This window comes from Ceratosolen solmsi, unplaced genomic scaffold (assembly GCF_000503995.2).
Source record: "Ceratosolen solmsi marchali unplaced genomic scaffold, CerSol_1.0 scaffold14, whole genome shotgun sequence".
Classification (NCBI taxonomy): domain Eukaryota; kingdom Metazoa; phylum Arthropoda; class Insecta; order Hymenoptera; family Agaonidae; genus Ceratosolen; species Ceratosolen solmsi.
In genome coordinates this window covers 3,693,216-3,714,696 of record NW_011948420.1, presented here as the reverse complement: position 1 = coordinate 3,714,696, position 21,481 = coordinate 3,693,216, and the positions used below count along the sequence as shown (strand labels likewise).

Here is a 21,481-nt window from a genome sequence, read left to right as displayed (position 1 = left end):
CCCCCCCCCCCCGCCACTTCATTACAACGACGGGGCTATCTCTTATTCACGCGCGCCTTGAAAAGGACTTCGGAGCTTGCTTTTAATTGCATTAGGTAGCCCTTTGGCTTATTAATATCCTTGCCAAGAGTCGTAACGTACCATCTTCGATGTCCTTTTGCCCTCCTGTCGCCCCTTTCTGGCCTCCTCCTTTCATCTTTGTTTTTTCCTTTTCCGTTCACCCCATTTTCAAGCGCGTTCCCAAACTCCTTTTTTGCCTCACGTGCACAACAAACAAGCTGCTCGCGCATGCGATATCTTCTTTATTTTAATGTCGAAATGCTATTCGGGCTTGACAAGCCGTCGTGAGCGGCGTTTTTCCGTTTTCCTCTGTGGTCTGTATTTTTTTGTAAATATAAAAAAATTAACTTTACGAGTATGGCTCGCTGGAATATCAAATCGTTAGGGCTGTATGTATACGGGACCGCTTATCAGTGTTAGAATATCTGTATGCATGAATAGTCGGCTTGAATAATCTCTGAACTCTTTCTGTATATTTTTATGAAAATATCTTCTCGTTTATCAAAATTCACGTTCGCGTCTAGAATTATAATTAAGTTCTATGTTTCCAGTGATCGTTCAAAGATTTTTTTGGGCTACAAATTGAGCTCTAAATATGTAACAGGACCCCACGCCTTATTATTTAAAATTAAAACGGGTAAATAAATTAATTGCAATATCAAAGCCTTAAATTACACATTCCAGGCGAGAGTCCACTCATGAGTTTTTGTTTTTATTTTAAATTATCAGCGTCGTTTCTCAGCTTGAGTAGTCCATGTTGTTTATGTCGGAGAATTATTAATAAATTGCAACGATCCACTATATCGACTTAAGGAAAGCCAGTGAGACAATATTTCAAGAATAATAAAAGGGAACTGAATATAACTCAGAGCCGTGCACTTAGCCAAAAATGAATACGCAAGAGCGAAAGCACGAGCTGTCGGGATTATCCTTGTTCTATATGCCATAGTGTCCTCCAAGTGCTGGTCTCGTCCACGAGGAAAGAGATGGAGAGGGCATGAGCGAGCAAGTGAGCAAGCAAGTGAGATAGATAGATCGAGGGGTTGGGGTAGGGGAAGAGGTGGAGCAAGGGATAGCGGACAAGGCATTTCACTTAATGATAACCTGACTTCTTGGGCCGTTATCCTTCTCGTCTCTCTCGGCGTCTTCGTCCTCGTCCTCTCATACGCGTGCATAGTCTCTTTCTTTCTTTTATTTCTCGGTCATTTTTTTGCCTTGCCTTTTATCGCTGAAACCAATCTCTCAGCGCGGCGTCCACCTTCTTCTCGAAGCATCGAGAACTGTGTGTCCGATTCCTGATGCGTCGCGCTGCTGCTGCTGCTGCTGCTGCTTTCGTAGCAGCCGTAGTTGCCGTTGTTGTTGCCGTTACCTTTGTCGTTGTCGTTGTAGTTGCCGCTGTCGATGCCGTTTCTGCGCGTTTATTCGCGAAAACTCGTCGCGAGAGCAGACAGAGATAAAGGACACTGCTTTGACTAAAGCCTGCTCTCAGCACTTATCATCATTTCTTATTTTTGGTCGTCATTAAATTATCCTTGGAAAGCCTTATGATGTTTTTTTATTATGGGACGAAAATCTAACGTAGTTTTTGAGACTCGCTCCCGTCAATGTACAATGTCGTTCTCGAAATTTTGTAAAAATTAATATGCGATTGAAGCTTCCGGAAGCCAAAGCCAGATTTACATTGGATAACTTACTGCCAGCATTTTCATCATTATTTTCTTTAGCTGCTCATTAGAAAATGTAATATGTAAAATCGCGCTCTCGTGTATTTCTCCTGTTAACGCATTCAATTTTACCCAACTCCCATAGATTTTCGATATTTATTTAAACTTTGATACTACCATTTTCTATTATTTTTCTCGTATTTTCCTAATCGGAGATAATGTATTATGTGCGTTTAGAGTGTGCGAACGTAGGTAGTGTGGTTGTGGATAGGGCCGCTCGATCGACTCATTGATCCGCACAAAAATCCTCAGCAATTTTAAAACATGCATTTCAAAAAGTGAACTATTTTTCTGATGAAAGCCTTTATATGTCATTGTTTTCATTATACAATCGAAGCGGTGCTCGCCATTTTTCCCACAACTGATATAAAGGAGTCGCATATTTATGCCCACGCACGAGCAGATTTGCAAAAACTTCGGCTGCCTCGTCGCGCAAAAAAGCGGCGCGCAAATAAGCAGTTGCGTTTTCTATTTCTTGTATAGTGCCGAGCTTGCATTAGACACGCGGTACAATATTGGCGCGCGCGCGCTATTCTTGTGGAATTTCATCAAAAACAAAAAAACAAAACAAAAAACAAAAAAAAAACGACGAAGAGAGAAAAATTATGAGGAAATTTGCATGCTCGACTGCGAAACTGCGCGTGCAAACATATGACGTGCATTGTGCTCTCAACGTATTTTTAAGAGTCTTATAACTTTTCCCTCTTTTCATGCTCTTTCAGCCTCGATTTTCTCTTCGGCGTTCTATCGCTTCGTTTGACACCAACCCAAGCTTTTTGCTCAAGTCACACGAGGTCAAATTCGAGCGTATAATTTGAAGGTGACTCATTCAATGATTAAAGTGATCTCCACGTGACTTCCCTGCACCTCTGCACCACCTGAACAGCGTAGGCTTTATATTATTATATTGTTGCTTCATATTGTTGAAACGTTCTCCGGTAGTCAACATTCCGCTTGTAACATGGTCTCGTTGTTCCCTATCTGTTTATACGTTCAAATGCATCGAATAATTGTCACGGCCTTGCTGTAATGCACTTTTATACGCTGAAAGAGTCTCTAAGCAACGCTTCTCGGTAAATTATTAAATTTTTTCGGAAGTTTAATTAGACGGGAGATCTAGATTATGCGACGCACACACTCAATTTTCAAAGTAATCACGCGCAAATGAAATATCATCAAATTAAATTGAATTCTCTTACGTACACGCCCAATTATCATATTCTCCCATTCTCGTCGGCATCTCTCTTATCTCTTCTTTCCTCGTGTTTCTTCTTTATTCATTATCGGTCGTCCTAATTTTTCTATCCTCGTTTGGCTTGTTCGCTTGCCTTTTTCTCTCCCCGCTTTTCGATCTTCAGCGTTGTCGACGCAACATTGACAAAGCAGCTATGCAAATGTGCAGCGGCGTGCACTTACAGCGCAGGACTTAACGAGCGACGATCAAAATTCTTGTAATAGTATAGGGCGATGATGAGGGTGGCGGGGTGAAACGAGGGAGGGCGACGAGACGAGGAGAGACACAGAGAGAGAGAGAGAGAAAGCGATTGAGGGACGGGGGGAGATAAAGAAACACAATTTCTATAAGTGCTGTATGGTGGCCCGAAGAGGGCATTATATACGCGATAAGAGCTGCGGTGTAGTGACATCGGTGCTGTGGGCGGGAGGGTGGGGAGCTCATTGCTTATTGAAACAATAATTAAGCGGCACGTGATGGATACGTACAAATAATGTAAACTAGACGAGCGCCCTGATAATATTGAATTTTTGTCCGCTTCTTTTCTAAGAGCTATTCACTCGCTTATTTTAAGGGCAAGATGGTATCGTTTTATAAAGGCCGATAAAGTTTATGCCTTCTAAATCAAAACACTGCCTTTACCTCACGGATATTTTATAATGCTGGATTTAATTTGTTATTAGCAGCGCAATGACGTTGCGCGTGCGCGTTTACCGAAATAAATCACAATTTTAATTAACTTTCGACAATCGCTGCGTCCGTTGTTTCAGACAAATTTCATTTCCACTAAATCTTGGATATTTTATTTATTTTTATTTTACGCACGAGAATACAGAAGTTGCGGCATTAGTATAAGATGAGAAATGAGAAATACTTGGCTGAAATAAAAAGTGTATTCTTCCTTTGACGACAGTATATACAGTATCTTAACACCTGTAAAGACGTCTTTCGCAAAAGAGCATCGATAAGTTGTTAACATTTTTTTCCGTTCCCAGGATAATAGTCCCACCTTTACGCAGGCTTTCCACGAACAATCAAGTACTACGTTTTCCCCGCAGCTAAAGGTCCGCAAAAAGAGAATCTTCCGCACTCCTCTATTGCCGCTTCTCTCCGCACCTCCTCTTTCGACGTCCTCCTTATCCCCCGTTGACAGCGCTCGCGGCCAAGGAAACGCAAAAGAAAGAAGAGGAAAAAGATTCGCGCGTGCTTGCGCGCACTATTAATTCGATAGGAATCTCTTGATCGAGTCCAGTGCAATTGCTTCTAGCTTTGGGCCTTAATCGCCGTTCGTATTGACAGGCTCGTGGTCAAGATACAAAAGCGCGCTATTCTCAAGGGGATGACAATCGATCGCTAAAGAGTGCGCGAAAGGAGACTCCTGGGGTGGCGGCCGGTTGCGAGGGGAGGCGGTAAGGGAGGGAGCGAGAGCTGCCAATTGCGTGGCTGGTTTTGTAGCCACGGTATTCCGTTGACACGCTCGCGCAGCGTTGTCTGGGTTACTACTACTTTTAACTACTACTTTGTAACTACTTTTCACGAGCGATTTTACACTTTTCTTGGCCGCGGGAGTCGTTGTTATGGCATACGCGTTTCGTCGTAGGTTCTTTACGGCATTGTCAAGAGACGAGAAGGTAGGCCCCGTGTTACTTGGAACATTTTTCGTAATCTTTCGTTTCGCTGAATTTCGTCAAATCCCACTACATAATGCTCTTTCCTTCGCCTTGTTCAATTCCGCAATGGCGATAAAAGTCTCGACGGTATGTCGCTAGAGTCCGTAATCGCTGCAGATAAATAAGTTTTTCGTCATGAGAGAGGCAGGGCCTTCTTTCCTCGCACTTCCCTCGATTTAGCGAATGTAATGGAGCTGTGTATCCAAAGTAGCTCAAAGTACCCAAGTAGTGGATTCAGCTGCCGGGGCGGCCGCGCCTCTGCACGATTCGGCAGGTGCGATATAACCGAGTTGCAAGGTTAAGGTCGTAAAAGGTGAGCGCTTGTTCGCTTTGAATAAGTGGGGTCTCTATCATTCCAAGATGCGCGTAATCAATCGAAATTTGATTAAGCGAACAAAAGGCGAAACGAGACTGTCATATTAATTGTAATGGAAAATAACGAGGAGGGCTCTCTCTTTCTCTCTCTCTCTCTCTCTCTCTCTCTCTCTCTCTCTCTCTCTCTGGATTTTATTGTAATGTAAAATAACGAGGAGGGCTCTCTCTCTCTCTCTCTCTCTCTCTCTCTCTCTCTCTCTCTCTCTCTCTCTCTCTGGATTTTATGTGCTTGTTATTTACGATCCGATAATTATCGTTTTGAGGTTGTAATTGAATGTTATTAGGCTATGTTTCATTTAATTGGCGGCCCCTCAGCTGCGAGCTGCAGTTTTCAATAGCTTTTTTCTTCGGAGATGACAGCTACTTTCGAGACGAAAAAAGTGAAAACCTGATTTTTATCGAAAGCTCGTATCGTATGTCGGGGAAGAAGGAGGAGGAGGAGGAGGAAGAGGTGGTGGTGGTAAATATAGCTTCTCGTTCATTCTGATCGTTATGCTTCCGAATAATAATCGTAACCATCGACAAAGCCCACAGGCGACTAGGTAACGGAAATACAACGACGTCGAGTGCTCGGGGACCATGCTCCATCTTGGATCGGCGGTCATCCTCGTCCCGGATTCATCTGTGACTGGACTAGCCGTCGGGAGCGGCTAGACTTGGGCTCGTTTCGCGGGCTCCATATTTTAAATTCTGCTGACGTTCGCGCGGCAGGCAATTCGTGCGCGGCAGTGTCGCGGCAAAACAAGAAAGATCGGCGACGACGGCGGCAGCGGGTCACATAGTCGTCGTCCTCTTGGGTTTTTGCCCGGGTGCGGCGCATTTCGCTCGCGTTCGGTATGTGACGACGCGAGTTGAGACGCCAAGCGCGCGACCCTCCGCGACAACTTTTCGGCCCCGTGAGACACAGCCGCTCAAGTGCTAGATGAATGTCGCTTTTTACCGGAGATTCTATGGATTAAACGAATATCTGTCGTTTTTTCGGGGAGCCAGTGAACTTTTTGCTGAACTCGTCGTTCGCGACGCGTTGGCGCGCATTGGTAAGTATCGGCGCGGCGCTGGGCTTTCCAGGATTTCGCAATGTTTCGTTAGTTTGCCCAAGGCTATCAGCGCGACAGAGCAGTCGGATGCCTGGCGATAACTTATATTCAAAGGGCAATATCGATTATTAATGATGATGTACTGTTGGAAGGCAAAGGGCTGCCGGGCTGGTCTTTCACTGGATTTAGAGAAACGATATTATTGTAATGATTAATCCTGCTCAACCCGGGAATGGAAAGCTATAAATAAAATTCCCTCGTTCGCGTTAAGCCATACGTCAACATTATTATTTTTATCGTAAATGAACCGAGAAGCGAATTAAACGACAATGCGCGATTTCGGAGTTTGTCATCCGACGACACCTGGAGATATCGCGAGCGGACAGCAGGTGCACGTAATAAATGCGCGGCACTTGCGTCATCGGCGAGCAGCGGATGACTCTCCCCTCAAATAGGACGGCTATTATTGTAGCGATGATTAAATTTCATTCATTATATCTTGCTTTTTATATTTATCTTTTCTTCGTTTTTTCTCTTCGTTCCCTCACGTCTTGTCTTATCTTTTAATTTTTTCTTCATCTCTTTTTCTTCTTCTTTTATTAATTTAAATGAATTATCTAGTCGCTTGTGGCTGTGCGATGGAAAAACGCTGCTTGGCTAACATCGCTCGGCCCATGCGCTCCTTCGTTAGACTAATTAAATCCTGCGAAGCTATTACGTTGGCGTCACCCAAGTATCATGAATTTCGATGAAAAACTTATGTCCGACTTCTTATTTCCAATTATACATGTCTCCGAGGCTTTGCGCTATTGTCTCTCTTTTTATCAAGCTCGACGATTCTACAATGTTTTATTTAATTTCAAATGGAACGCATTTGGAATATTGAGCATGCCGACGCTCATCTCTGACAGCCATTGTAACTTCGTGCCAAACGACTCGCGCGCGCGATTTCTTTGCTACTACAAAGTCGGTGCATCTCTCTGAGCGATGGTTCTCAACCCGTCGTCTTTCCCATCAGTTATAACAACGTGAAATATAAAGAAGTAGATATATAAAGTTTAAGAGATTCTGGTTTTAAACAAAAACGTAAATAGAAATTTAAGTAATATCTTGAAGGTTGTGTAATTTCATTGTAAACGAGCCATCTGATGGGCCTGTTTTATTTCTAATCCAATTGCATGGCGTATCATTTAAATAATTTTACCGTTCCAATATTCATTTAGATTGTCGCTAATTTGGATGGGTATATTTATACATATCGTAATCTTATGGGAACGTTTAGATTATTAAAAGCTTAAAATTCAAATAAACTTTAGCAAATTTTTCTATTTGTATTTTAATCCCACTGTGTGTGTGCGCGCGTGTGTATGTGTGAGCGAACTCGTATGTATATAATACATTTGTCATGAGTGTTTTGCTTCGAAAATTGCCAAAGTTTTCATTCATATATTCGTCCTTTATCGTAATGACATATAAATTAATTGTGGGCAATAACTTGCTTCATAGAATCATGTCCTCCGATCGGACGTGCAAATCTTTTTGTCATATTGCAAGATTTTTGTCCGCGCGATCGTATTATAAGTAGAAAAAAGTATATCCTTTACGCATAATTGATTTACACTCGTTGTGCTTGCTCATTTTGTTTTTGTGCATCGAATTTCGTTTGGTGTGACTCGGCATTTATTAAATAGTAATGCGTTGTATCGACTCTTTACGGACGTCATGTACGTTTACTAAATATAAACGAAAGCAAAAAAATTTGACAGCGGAACTTGTAAATTTCATTAATCCAACTAATATAGTGAAAAAATCCACTTTACAACCCATTGGCTCGTCTACACACCTTTTTTCTCATATTTTACATAAATTTCCGAGTCTAAAAACCGGAATGTGAATCGCAGATCCTCGGCTTCATCAGTTAAAAACATGTAAAATTCATTCACAGTTAAGCGCATTTAAATGTCGCCCGAACTGAATCGAAGTGGAAGAGGAGATAAGGAGTATGGGGGAAAAAAAGGGAAAAAGGAGCCTGGACCCCTCGCAAAAACGGATCAATCAATCGTGACTCGAGTGCGAATTTCCAAAATCACCCGACTGGGACCTGGGTCCGCAAGAGAACCGCTGGGTCTGTGTGCGCGTGCGCGTGCGCTCCAGTGTGAGAACGACGAGCCGGGGACAGTGTCGCCACGAGCAAAAACATTATTGAGTTAATCAACTAATTTATAATTAAAATTCCTACGATGCACGGCGGCGGCGGCGGCGGCGACGGCGGCTTCGACTTCGGCTTCGGCTTCGTTTTCGTCTTCTTCGTCTCGGCTCCCCCCATCGGATTGCCCATTTTGGTCGTTGTGCTCGTCTTCGTCGTCGTTGCCGTCCACTCGTCTGATGGCCGAGAGAAGCGCAGCCGCGCGTCGCTGTCTGGCCCCGATTCCTTTTCGCGGTAAGCCCTGTCAAATTCATAGAACACCAATTAACCGGCTCATCGACGCGTCGCCCCGTTAAAACCGGCTGCCTCGCCGATCTCTTTCCGCTTTTTCCTTCGTTCGCTTCTCTCTTAATCGCGCGCGCCACTTTCTTAATGGGGGCCCGTTCAGGATCTCGCCGCGGGGTCATAATATTTACGTTTAGCCATTGTCCGATGCAGCATCCTCCACTTCTTTTTTCACCTCCTCACTCGTGGATGTATTTTCTTTTCATTCTTTTCTCCCCCCCCCCTTTTTGGCTACCGGCCCAATCGTTTTTGCGATATTTATTACAAACGGACCCCGGTATTCTTTAATGTTATGCGTCTATCTTTAGCAGCAGTGGCTGCGGAAAAATCGGTTGCTATTCTCAACTAATGAGATTGTTGACTCACGATTCTTTATAGACTTTCATTATTAAGTGTTTCTTGAAAAAAATTTACCTTACAATATTTGTCCCATTCATCTGTATTTTTGTACTTGATTGGTATCATTGTATATATATATATATATATATATATATATATATATACTTAAAGCTCTTTAACCCTTGGATTTCTTGAGGAATAATTTAGCCGATTAGCTCGATTCTTTCCAAATCCCATCACTAATATTAACAATTATAACAGATTGCTTTACGTTTCTCTGATATAATCACGAGGGCTTAAAGGACGAATGGTGTAGCTGATTCCCACCTCTCCCTACTCCCGGCGACCATTGGTATGCAGCTACTGCGCGCAACACCAGCACCTGGATGTGTTATAAATGTTTTCACTTTCAATTGAATTCGTAGATGACGGCATAATTAAATTATTGAGAAAAAAGTCCGTGTCCGGGAGGAATGGGGATTCCAATGGGATTGCGCGATGCAATTGTGAGAGGGAACGTTACAAGCGCTGTGATTCGCGCAGTTGTAAATGCATCTCGGAATATTTATAAGCCGCCGCCGTATCTCTCTTTCACCAAAGTGCGCATTTTGACTTATCGCAGAGTATGTCGGTCAACGCCGCGTGAAAAACAACCGGGACGAAGAGAGATATTCACCTTTGAGATGCCGGGATGAGTACCGGAGTCGAGTAACCGAGGTTCGCGCTCTCGAAAATACTGTTCAGTTTGTTGATTAATCGAGGGGCTCGCGCGAGTGCAATAAATGCTTCGACTGACCGTTTTCGCGCCCATGGCTTCAACAAATTATAAAACGATTTCACGCCAGAATCCGTAAGAGTTCCACTACGCCGCAACTTTATTTTATCTGACGCTCGTCTCGTATTCGGTCGTCGTCGCCACCACCGTCGCCCATCACCGCCACCGCCTCCGCCACTGCCGCGTCCTCCTCCTTATCCCCCTTCTCGGATCGGAATTTGCGTTCGCTGTTTATTTTCGAAGATTACGAGGCGCGACAGTTTATTTTCGACGTTATTGCGTACAACGGACGAGCGAGAAATTCCACGGGCGGCCCAAGGATTGCGCTCGCGACATGATACCCACAAGAGCCTTACTTTCATACTTGGCCATCTTCGATTATACTTCACTCCGCGACCCCTTTTCTTCTCCACTTGGACAAGTGAGCGAGTAGTGCGATTCTATTAATAGACGAGACGAAGTGAAGGATGCCACGGGTGAATGGAAGAATATGAGGGAGAGACCGACAGATGAACGTATGCACGCACGAACACGCGCTCACACACACACTCACACACACACACACGTACCCATATATACATATATATATATATATATAGAGAGAGAGAGAGAGAGAGAGAGCGAGTGAGTGAGATGTACGAAGGTTGGGTGATGAGGAGCAAAGAGGAGGGTGCTACTCATGGTGCAGAGACGGAATGATGAGTTGTGCTTAAATTGCCGATGATTGCCGTCTGTGAGCATCTTATTGTTTTTCTCGTCTTTTTCTAGAAAAGGTTCCTCTGGAACGCACTATATTTATCATTCGTAAGCATAGCGCTTTAGATTGAATCTCGTATTTTTCAGCATTTAATAACACCGAGCGAATAATTGATTATGACAAAGATATGTACCCCGAAGGAAACATTATAACATTTTGGAACGGTTTGATTTATAATTGAGGCGTGCGTGATATAATGAGAAGAGAAAATAGAGCAGGATGAGAGAATGACGTGATATAGCGCAACGAGAGTCAGAAGAGAGCGAAGAAGCGTTCGAGTGGGAGAATCTAATGTCGCAAAGCGCATGAACGAGATGACAGATAGAAGGAGCGCTCATGCAGGCAGGCTTAGCTTAGATCGCATTAATTACGCGTGTTAGGGTTTGCACTTATATCGGTTCATTACACCACCCACACGGAAACACACGTACTCGGGGTCAGAGACGTCCATTTTTTAGGGTCGCGTCGTTCGCCGGTGTGACGAACGAGCGTTTCTATCCTTGGCGCTTTTTCCTCGACGATGCCTTCGATAGTTCAAAATCATTCGCGAAACATCGCTACGAATCAGCCTACGTCGACTTTAATTGCTCCCCCTACCCCCACCTCCGACTGACCGCAACCATTGTCTAGCGATTTTTAATGCTGCCCGGGCGACGAGACCCCATCAAGGTGTTGGTGTTAGGCCAACTCGATCAGCCGTGGGAATTTGCGCATTTCTCGTGCGCGTTTGGCCGTTGGTTTTGTACGCTGAATTTACGATTTCGCTTGCTAAATGCGTAATGCGCTAGTGACGAATATAGGGGATGCGGAAAAATATGCGCTTAGAGAAGCTCTGGCATATTAGTGACATTTTTATGGCCGAACGGATAAGTTGCTCGCGATATAATTTCAATTTATGGAGTGGGCTGATTCTTAATTTACAAGAAGCTTAGAAATCTGCACGAGTCGCCAGGCACTTTTAATAACGTACCAAGATATACATACTCAGCTGCGAGGTCCAAAACACAACTTGCCAAGATTTTACATTACCATAAATAATATTGGTCAGCTTTTGCATACCGATGCATTAACATTAAATTGTTTTTCCATTCGTATTCATTTTGTATGATGAGTAATACTTTGAATGACTTTGTCCGCTCAGAACAGACTCGGGATAGGGCGGTGGTAGGGGGCGACATGGAAGAATTTCGTAAATAAAAACAGAATCGACAAAAGTGAGTAGCAAGTCGAGCATGAGCAACGCTCTCTTGAAAGTTTGTTTTACCGATCTGGCTTCACTTATATTAATTTATCACCTGAAGCGCACCGCACTTCTTGCTCGAAATACCTAAATAATGAAATACTATCCAGACCCTTCTTACCGCATGGCATTATGTGCGATCTGTACGCACAGCGTGGGTGCAATAAATATCTGCCTGGCGTAATTAGTTTTTGCATTAGGCCGCGCGAAAAGAAGTTCGCGATCGGATGAAAATTATCGATGCAGTATTGACGGAGCATGGAGCAATCGGCGGCGGCGGCGGCGGCGGCGGCGGTAGCGGCGGCGGTAGCGGCGGCGGTAACGGCGGAGGGACGGGCGACGACGATGGTGGAGGATCGCGGCGGGGGTATAAACCTTGTCTGCGTCTCTCCTCTTTCATTCGTCGTCGCTCGCGCCGACGTTCTAATGCCGAGGCGTCGCCCACGAACGGGCATGGCAAGTTTTTGCCAGCGCCCGAAATTTGTTAAGAGGAATGTAGAAGGATGCCCCCCCCCCGGCCTTATCTCCACCCGTCCGCACTCCCCCGATTCACCGTCTCACCGATTCACCGATGGTCGTCTCTTCGTCCGTGTCTCGTTCCCTACCGAGATGGGAGGGAATCGCGCATATATGCGCCACGTCAAATTCCCGAAACGCGCGAGTCTAATTTAGCGCTTCTTAAATGGTAATCCAAGGGCAATGGTTTTTTTGCGCGAAAATCGCGCTCGCTTAGACAGCCGAGTATGCGAGATATTCTACCGAGGGCCGGGGACGCGCCACTGCGGCTTTTTACATTTTTGACGAACTTTTTAACGGCGGCTACGTCCGCCTCGTTTTTTCCTAGAGGTTCGTCCGACCTCTAATTTATTGTTAATCGTTAGTGCCGGTAAAGGGAGCATTTATGAAACTTAAATACTTGATGATTATAATGGAATCAGCAGATGCTCCACGACCCGATAAAAACGACCTTACACAACCGAGCGTAATAAATATTCTCTTCCCCTGTGCCTTGTGCATCTCTTTGACGGGGGCCCGTTGGGCCGTCGGGCCGAGTGCATCGTTCACTCATTCGTTAAGCCCTCAGGCCCAGGAAACGCACTGCCGAAAAACGCACTGCCGATATTAAACTATTGTGGAATAATAGGATATCGCATACATCGCTCGTGCAAAATATTTAATTGGATTAGCTGCGCGAGACAGCGGCAAAGAGCCCCCGGAAAAAAATGTACGCGCAACTCCTCGTGCATTAAGCGCCAAGGAGGGAGAAGATCGCAAGTCAAGCGATGATATAGCGATCCGTCAAAAATCGCTCCTAATGACGAGGCTTCTATCAGCACCGGTAACGAAGGATCGAGGCGGCGCTGCTCCGTGTGAGCTGCTGGAATTCGGAAACGAGCGCAGCCCCGGCAAATTTTCGAGATGGCTCGGCCCGGTTCGGCTTTAATTTGTAGCACGTTCTTGTCCTAGCCTCGGTCGGCTTGCGGCTTATTTTCTTGCCGGCGATTTTTGCCGCTACAACTAGCACCGCTCCTAATTAATCTCGAGCACACTGCTGGGGAAAGAGCGAGATCTCGAGCATCAGTTTGGGTGACAATGCGAGGGCCCCCGGATTCCGGCGAATCACCCGGAGGCACGACGCTTTCAGCGTTCGAGGCCGCAAAAAAAGAGCCGCGTAGGTATATAACACCCGATCGTCTCTCTCTCTCTCTCTCTCTCTCTCTCTCTCTCTCTCTCTCTCTCTCCATCTGTATTTCACTCATTCCCCGGTACTCTTAAGTGCCGAGAGCCGAGAGCCGAGAGAACGACCTAATGGGGATTTTTGTCGCGATTTTACCGCGACGTTTTTGGAGCGTATCGCTACGCCTAAGGATATAGGACATGCGCGTGTAGGACGACGCACGAGTTTCGTGTCGTGTCGTTGAAACGAGCGCCCACTTAATGTCTCACTTATACATCGCGTCGCGATCCTTCGGGCAGTCAGAAATTCGATTCGCGAGATCGATCTCGTGCTGATCTACCGGTCGCTCCGTTCGATCGTCCTCAGGCCGACGGTCCGTGCTACTGCTGGGACTCGTAGTGCGGCTTAGCGTGACCGCTGGAATTTTTTAATCGAGAGCTTCTCGATGATTTTCGAAAGATCGGATGCTTCATTAGAGAACGTATTTATCGAGGCTTTGCCTACTGCAGTCAGTGGTGAGAAAACTTACTTTCCACTCCTCGAAGTTAAACTATTAAATTCTTTACGATTTTTCATAGCGATCTATCTGGATGTAATCCAGAAACTTGAGTCACTCTCTTTCTTTTTTATCCTCATTTTGTAAAATGTCCGAGAATTCTGATCGGCCGTTTTGATTAGGCTAATTACAGTGGGGATTAAGTTAGTTTTAAAATATGTTAAAATATATTATTTTTGGAAGCACGGATGAACTCGTGCAGCACCAACATTTTTTTTTGTAACTTAAATAAGCCATTTCGTGGTTTTCTACAATAAATTAACGGACATTTCAAAATCTAATCGTCACTTTTTTTTCTTTATTTTTCTTTTTTCTTTCAATTCCAACGAATATTCTTTGAACTAATTTAAATATATATTGTTGAGCAGAGATATATGCTTTACGAAGCCTTTAAAGCACGCAGAATTTTCTATTTTCATGCGTTAAACTTCCTTGTATTTGTTACAATACTTTAAAGTATTTTTTTTTTTTTTTTAAACGTGTATTCGGAAGGGCCTCACAATATGTAGGAATACAAATGCCGAGCCACGGAATCCAGCGTGTAACGTAGCTTTTCATGGCTGAATATGATTTTATAGTTCGGAAAATTGCGCAAGTGGCACTCTGTAGGAATGGATTATTATTTTGTATATTGCTGGATAATTAAGTCACGTTTATTTTAACTCGTTTATAAAAACATTATCACCGAGAAGTTTTTCAGTTTCAGAAGCTTAGCATACATTAAAACTCATCGCCCGCATCCTAACCTCACAATCGACAATCTTGTAAAATTCCAATGATTCGCGTGCTATGGTATTATGTGATAATTATAATCAATGCTTAGCCTCGGGCCATTAATCATTTTAATTAGGCCTTACGTAATCATTGTAAACTTGAGATTCAACGTTTGCACGCTCGGCCGAATAGCTTATCGCGAGCAAACGAGGCGCATTCCTCGAAATCATGCTTCAGCTGATTCCTATATCATCATTTTGCAAAAGCGACATCGCGCGCTAGCTCCTTTCGATATTCCATCGTCTTAATCTTGGCGATTCGATTCCAGGAAAGGAAACTCAGTCGCGGTCGGACACCGACCACCTCGACCCCCATCTGTCCCCTACCGGCCTTCACAGCCTAACTCCACTAACCGTACTTTCTCACGCGTTTGAGAAGAGAAGCAAAGATCCAAACAGGAGCCCACGTCCACGTTTGTGAGCGCTCTCGTAAAATCTCAGTGGTACTCGCGCAGGCTAATAAATTCGAGACGTCAATGGTCGTCCAGCCGTTGGCATTCTAATGGCACAAGCCTTTTCCAAGCCTCTGCCGACGATCGCCAAGTGGAACAAAGTCTCTCGTAGTGGATGAGGACACGCGAAAATGTCAACCGGCTACGTACTTCCTGGGCTCGTTTGAGCACATGCACTTGAGCGACTAGGAGTGATAAACCGGAGATAGATGTACCGCGGTGTCGACCTCATCCATAGTACGTGTGCGCCTCTGCGAGAGGAGGACGGTTGCACTTTCATGGCCCATTCTATTTGCTATCGGGGCCAATGCGTCGTGCATCGTTATTATTTCGCGTTGATTTGACGAATGAAAGCTTCCCAAAGCTGTTCCGTACGTATTCCTCAATTTATTTTTGTCTCCCTGCGACAATGGGCACACGTCAATTTCACGTAAGTTATTGCACATGGTAACACATTATAATGAGTCGGCGTGCGGCTTCGTCGTGCGGTCTTAATAAGACGTTTTTCTAACCCGACTTTTCGAAGCAAATTGCTCGACAGTTACTTCACCAGTATTGTTAATCTAATTATTTTTACTCCTCTTATTACGCATTACGTTTTATCGTGTTTTTATTAGTGTTGGAACGAGGAGAACTCGAAACATCTGACAGAGGGTTTTTTTTCTCCCCTTTTCTAATTCTTATGTCATCTTCAAATATTTTTTTCTATTACAAATGAATTATGTACATTAAAAACTTGAAAATATTTTATTTCAAAGAAGAACGGAATAAAAAAGGTCACTTCCGTTGACTGCTTAAAGAACGTATGTATTTTAAGTAGGAGACATATGTAAAGCCCACGCTTCTGAATTTCAGAGTTCTAGTTTTTTGTAATCTCACGACTGGAATAGATCTGTTACGACGGTTTGTATTGCGATGAATACATTCTTAGCAGCGTCCAATAATGAAACGGAGGTCATAAATAATTATAGATTTTAAGCTGACTTTGGTTTAAGGGATAATAATAAGTACGGAAATAATTCCTAAGCGAATTGATTTAGCCAGCATTAACGAGTGTGAATAATTATATGCTTTTGTAATTAATGAGCCGCTCGTAATGTACTTGGTAATCGACATTAAAGAAAGGTCACTGTAATCATTGTGCAGTGGAATGTGCAATCAATGCTCGATGACGCACAAGTACGCGAAGCCGGATGGCAAAATTATTCCTTAACTGTGCGTACAATTATGTGTCGTAGTGCTCTTAATATCGGAGTATCAAAGACACGCGCCGCTAATGTAATGTAAAATTCAGGACTAAGAAAAAGGCACTGGGAAAGCTTAATCTGGCAAACCGAGCCTATTTGTGAAATGCGAGCGTTTAATAATTTGTGAAATTATTACAAATTTAACGATGAATTAATCTCAGAGTCTTTCCGAGAAGATGCATTGAATCGGCAGTGTCGAAGCGCGCGCGTGCTCCTAGCTACGGCATTCACACGCTCGCGTACGCAATACGCAACGATAACCCTAGACGGACGACCGTCCAACGGCAGACGCGCGCACTCACTCGCTCGCGCACGCACACACGCACACTAACCGTCTCTCTCTCCTTTTTGTTTCAGATGCCATGGGTAAGTGGAATAATCCGCCCTTTCTCTAGTGTTGTGTCACACGGTTCGCCTCACGAGCGCCAGTCGCGATCGCTTTCGCGAGCTGCCGTTGCTGCAGTGGCGACAGGCAGCAGCCGCGACATAAAGGAAATCACCGCAGGATCAGGCCTAGCGCGAGGACATTAATTACCGCAATTAACCGCGGCGATCGTCGACCGCCGCGTCGCAGTCGCGTAATGAAGAGCCGAGACGGCGTTTGCCCCTGTCCGATCTCATCCCACTCCACTCTAACTGTATCCCGCTGCCCCTCGTTCGGGGTCTGCACGTAACACAAACGATTTCTCGCGGAGGCTGCGGCGTCGAAGTCGGCGTCGATGTCGGCGACGACTGCTCTCGAAACGGCGACGATTTAATCGACGGTCGCGACCATTGATGCGATTCATTGGCCGTCAGGTTTGCGAACGCGACACACTCGGCTTTAATGGCCAACACGCGACTCGTTACATTCGTTTTGACGCCGTGCCTTATTCGACTATTTCTCTTGCACTTTTTGCCAAACCCGGAACGCCGATAGATTTATGCGCTTTTCCGTCTGCTTGCATCGTGGGTACATTTCTCATCAATTTTATCAGCATGTCACGTTACGTTTTTCAGTTGTTTTAATTATTATCATTGTTATTGTTTTCATTGAATCATTTATATTCAGCTGTCATGGACATATGTAGCAACTAATTTGAAGTAGCAGCCATTCTTTCATGCATTTATAAACTTATAAGCCAATATACCCATAAAAATTCTTTATATCACAGTTTACTCATCGCACTACTTTATTATATCCATATGACATTTGTATGAAATCTCACATTACTTATTCAATGTTTCTTTTATCATTTTAATAATACATAATACATAAATCATAATTATTAGCTAGATTCCTTTGCTTTACCGAAAATTAAGAGTAAAAAATTATATTTATAGTATGAAACTACAAATACGGAGGGAGCAAGAGAGAGAGAGAGAGAGAGAGAGAGAGAGAGAGAGACAGACAAAGAGAGGATATCTTGATTTGTTCTCTTAACGACAAATATATGTAAATGTTAAACGAAATAATCTGCGGCCGAGTGACGTGAACGAGATAAAAAATTGTCGATCTCTGGATGTCTTGAAGACCGGGTGCCAATTAAGAAACTTATCAATCAATTTCCTCCGCTCCATAAAAATGCAAAGTCCTCCTTTAGCAAGTGTCCCTTTATCACCGGTAGTTATAAAGTACACTCGCGCATTCAAACCAATACATTTCTGCAGTCATTCGTAGGGCACGTATTACACACTCATCAGCACCCAGCAGAGGCTCGGCGATGGTTAACGAGTATCGGTAATTAATTTATATGCGGTAATGGCAAGAGCCCGAGATAACCAGGTAGGGTAATGGCGCGCGTGCGCGCGTGAGAGAGAGAAAGAGAGAGAGAGAGAGAGAGAGAGCGAGTGAGGGCGGAAGGAGGGGCTAAACAGTCAATCGCCATAAATATGCCTACAAAGTATTGCTCGGTGCAGGTACATGCATACGTAGGACGTATTGGCACGCGAATCGCGGTAGCCCGTGGACCGTTGAATTAGCTAGCGAACGGGCAAGCGAATCCAGCCATGATTTAATGATTTTTTCCACGCGATCGAACCGGTCCATCGACTGCGGCTTTGGCGGTGGCAAAGGCGTCCTATCCTCATTTACATGCTAGCCTAACTCCCCAGCATTGAAAATATTCAATTTCGCGTTAATTATCCAGTCACTTTTCGCCGATTTCACACAACGATCTTTAAATCCGCGTACTTCCTAGTGGCTAATCCCGATTCCGAGGCTTATAACGATGATCCGCGAATATTCCGACTATCGACGTAGCTCTTCTATTGATTTTTTAATGATAGCGATTAATGATTATTCGGCAAACAAGTAGCATTTGACGCGTGCGAGCCTCGTTTTTCGAAGCTTTCGTTTTGTGTAATGACATCGTTACTTCTACCTCGGCAACTTTATAACCCCCGATGGAGATGATATTTTTACGATCGGCTTGCCATAGTATCGCCATCATTGCTATCGATGAAACGGCAATTTCCTTATCCGTAGGAATTGAAACTTTTTAATGGATTGCAATTGAAATAGCCGCAATTCATAAAAGCAATATTTGCTTACAATTCACTTGCGCGCTGGTAATCATCCTCAATGAACAGGGCTAACGATATTCTCAGAACATAATAATCGCTGCTCACTCCGGCAGTTGATGCCAACTCGTCACTCCTCTCTCAATTACATCAGGAATCTCGCGTTCGACTGCGATCGCCCGCCGCAATCGCCCCGCGAAACCAAATAGACAAGGCGGCAGATGCGTCGTACCGCCTCCTCGACGATCCTGCCTCACTCGCCAAATAGTTAAAAAAAAAAAAAAAGTAGTTATAGGACCGCGATCGAGGTGAAGCATACAGAGGGAAAAATTCCTCGGACGGCTAATCGAGCGAAGCGTTGCCACTGTGCTCAATTGAATATGCATGGTGTGGGCGCGCAATGCAATTACGCGGGCCCGCGGGTATAAATCGTGAAGGGCCGCGTCTCCTGCTGCACGACCCCCCGCCGTATCCGGGCGCCGTGGTCGTCCGACAAATAGATTACGTGCCGTCGGGGCTCCTTTTCCCTCCTTGGTCGTCTTCTCGCACGCGCGTCTTCGCACATGCTACTCACGTAGGGCATCCGAACTCGGCCCCTTTCGCCCTTCGCCCGGAAAAATTGTAACGCGTTACCAGTCCCCGAATCCACTAAGCGTTCCATTATTAAATCGACGCTGGGGTTAGCTCGTGTCACGCGGAGTCTGCGCCCGCATTCCGTATGCGGATCGCGTGCCTTTATGACAAGTGAGCGTCGGAGCGGCCGGATTAACCGCACGATTTCTTTGGGCGTCGATTAGCTTTTCGCTGATTATCCCTTTATCTTTTTCCTGTCGGGCGGGCGAGATCCTTGGCCACTCGCTCGCACGATTCCTCGTGATTGCGTAGAGCGGGGCCGATACTCGCGCCATCAAACGCTCTCCGAAAAGCGATTCAGCTCTCGATCGATATAATTTCACCTTCGTGTAAATAATGATTGTCTTCGATATTAGCAGAATGCGACGTTCGGGCATAGATTTTTTCACCTTTTTTATTGTAATTTTTCTGTAGGAGAGAACGGTTTTTAAAGGAAAACAAGGACAGATGCAACCGGGCCGTTGATTTGATGAGAGAGAGGGAGAGAGAGAGGGATAGAGAGAGAGAGAGAGAGAGGAGAGAGAGAGAGCGCGTGTGTGTGTGAGTGAGGGGGTGGGGTGTGGGGTTGGAGGAGGCGGCGGTGGTGGTAGTAACGAAATAACTTAGGCACGTGATTGGGATATGTAACTCGACTACTTTGTAAATTTCAATAAAGTTTGGATTATAAATTTGCAGGAGACGGAGAGACTACGAATGATAATGTAATAATTCACTTTGGTGCTATTGAAATTGTATAGTGGACCCCCGTCACTCGAGGTCTCGCCTTAACGTAATGCTCAGCACTGATTCGGATGAGCGTTAAAGGACAAAGTCCTCGCTAATTTTGAAAATAGGCTCCGTGAAATATTAAAATGCAAATTTCACCGGCCATCCGCAATGGCGATTCTCGGTGGAAGAAGTCTAGACACCGTGGTAATCTGCATGGAAAGTGAAACCAGTGCGAGATTCGTTCCCGGGCGACACGATCTCGGATTTAACTTTCAAATGCACACGCGCGCATACGTGTAAGATTTTAATTCGCGATGAGCGCCAGGGTCCAGGATAGCTCCTTTAATTACACTCGCGACCCTTAATTATTCTTCGGGGAATAATTACAGCGGCGAAGATAAAGTCACCGAGGGTGAAAGGTCTCTCGCTCATGCGAATGCGCGCGCGGACGCCTACTTACTTATGCGATGCTTTCCCGGGATTATCATTGCGGCCTTTTGTAAGTGCGTAGTCGCTCAACTCGATGAATCTCATTGCTTTTTCCGTTCGCGTGTTGCCTCCAGACTCGCGCACATATAAATAAATTGTTCCTGACATTTTTACGCTTACTTTTATGAAAAATGCATCAGGTATTTACTTAGATCGATCGGATCTCGGTTGTTTTCTTTCAATGCTCGTAAATACATTTTTCTAACGACCATATAGGACACGCGAAACATTATTTACTCAAGGAACATTAATTAGCGTGGTAGACAGAATGAAAATATTCAATGCATGCCATATGCTTGGCTCGCATTTTCATAAATTTCTAACAAGATACATTTTATCATGCATTCGCAAAATGTTTACTATTTTTAAATGTACACTCATTCTTGCTACGCATGCCTGCTTTCCACAACTGTACGTGCGCGTGTGTGTACATTTACAGGCTATCAAATGTCAATTTCTTTGGGCCAAGCGGGGCATCCAGCATTCTGAATCCACGTTTCTTTTCATTAATAAAAGAGCCGAATTATTTGCCTGCAAATGCTCCCATCCAGCTGCTTAGAAATATTTGATAAATTAATTGGGCCCAGTTTTTATTATGAGGAGCTTTCAGTCAACTTAGAAATACGAACAAAACCACCGCCAGCGGCGAAACTCCAGTGGAGCGCGGAATGAAGCGATGCATCTTCCATTCGCGCACGCGTATAAATACGATCCTCTTCGTCGCGAAAGAAATAGGGAAAG

The 21,481-nt window shown here is 44.6% G+C and overlaps 1 protein-coding gene across 3 annotated transcripts in view; it reads left to right on the top strand.

The window, feature by feature from the left end:
* hth (Meis homeobox homothorax) overlaps nucleotides 1-21,481 on the top strand; it is a 517,031-nt gene that overhangs the window by 199,265 nt on the left and 296,285 nt on the right. For 2 of the 3 annotated variants that reach the window (XM_011498003.1, XM_011498001.1), the window contains exon 8: nucleotides 16,766-16,774. The exons of the other annotated variant lie outside the window; for it this stretch is intronic. In XM_011498003.1, coding sequence (XP_011496305.1) covers nucleotides 16,766-16,774 — 9 coding nt within the window. The remainder of the gene's footprint in view (nucleotides 1-16,765; nucleotides 16,775-21,481) is intronic. 3 annotated transcript variants of the gene reach the window in all.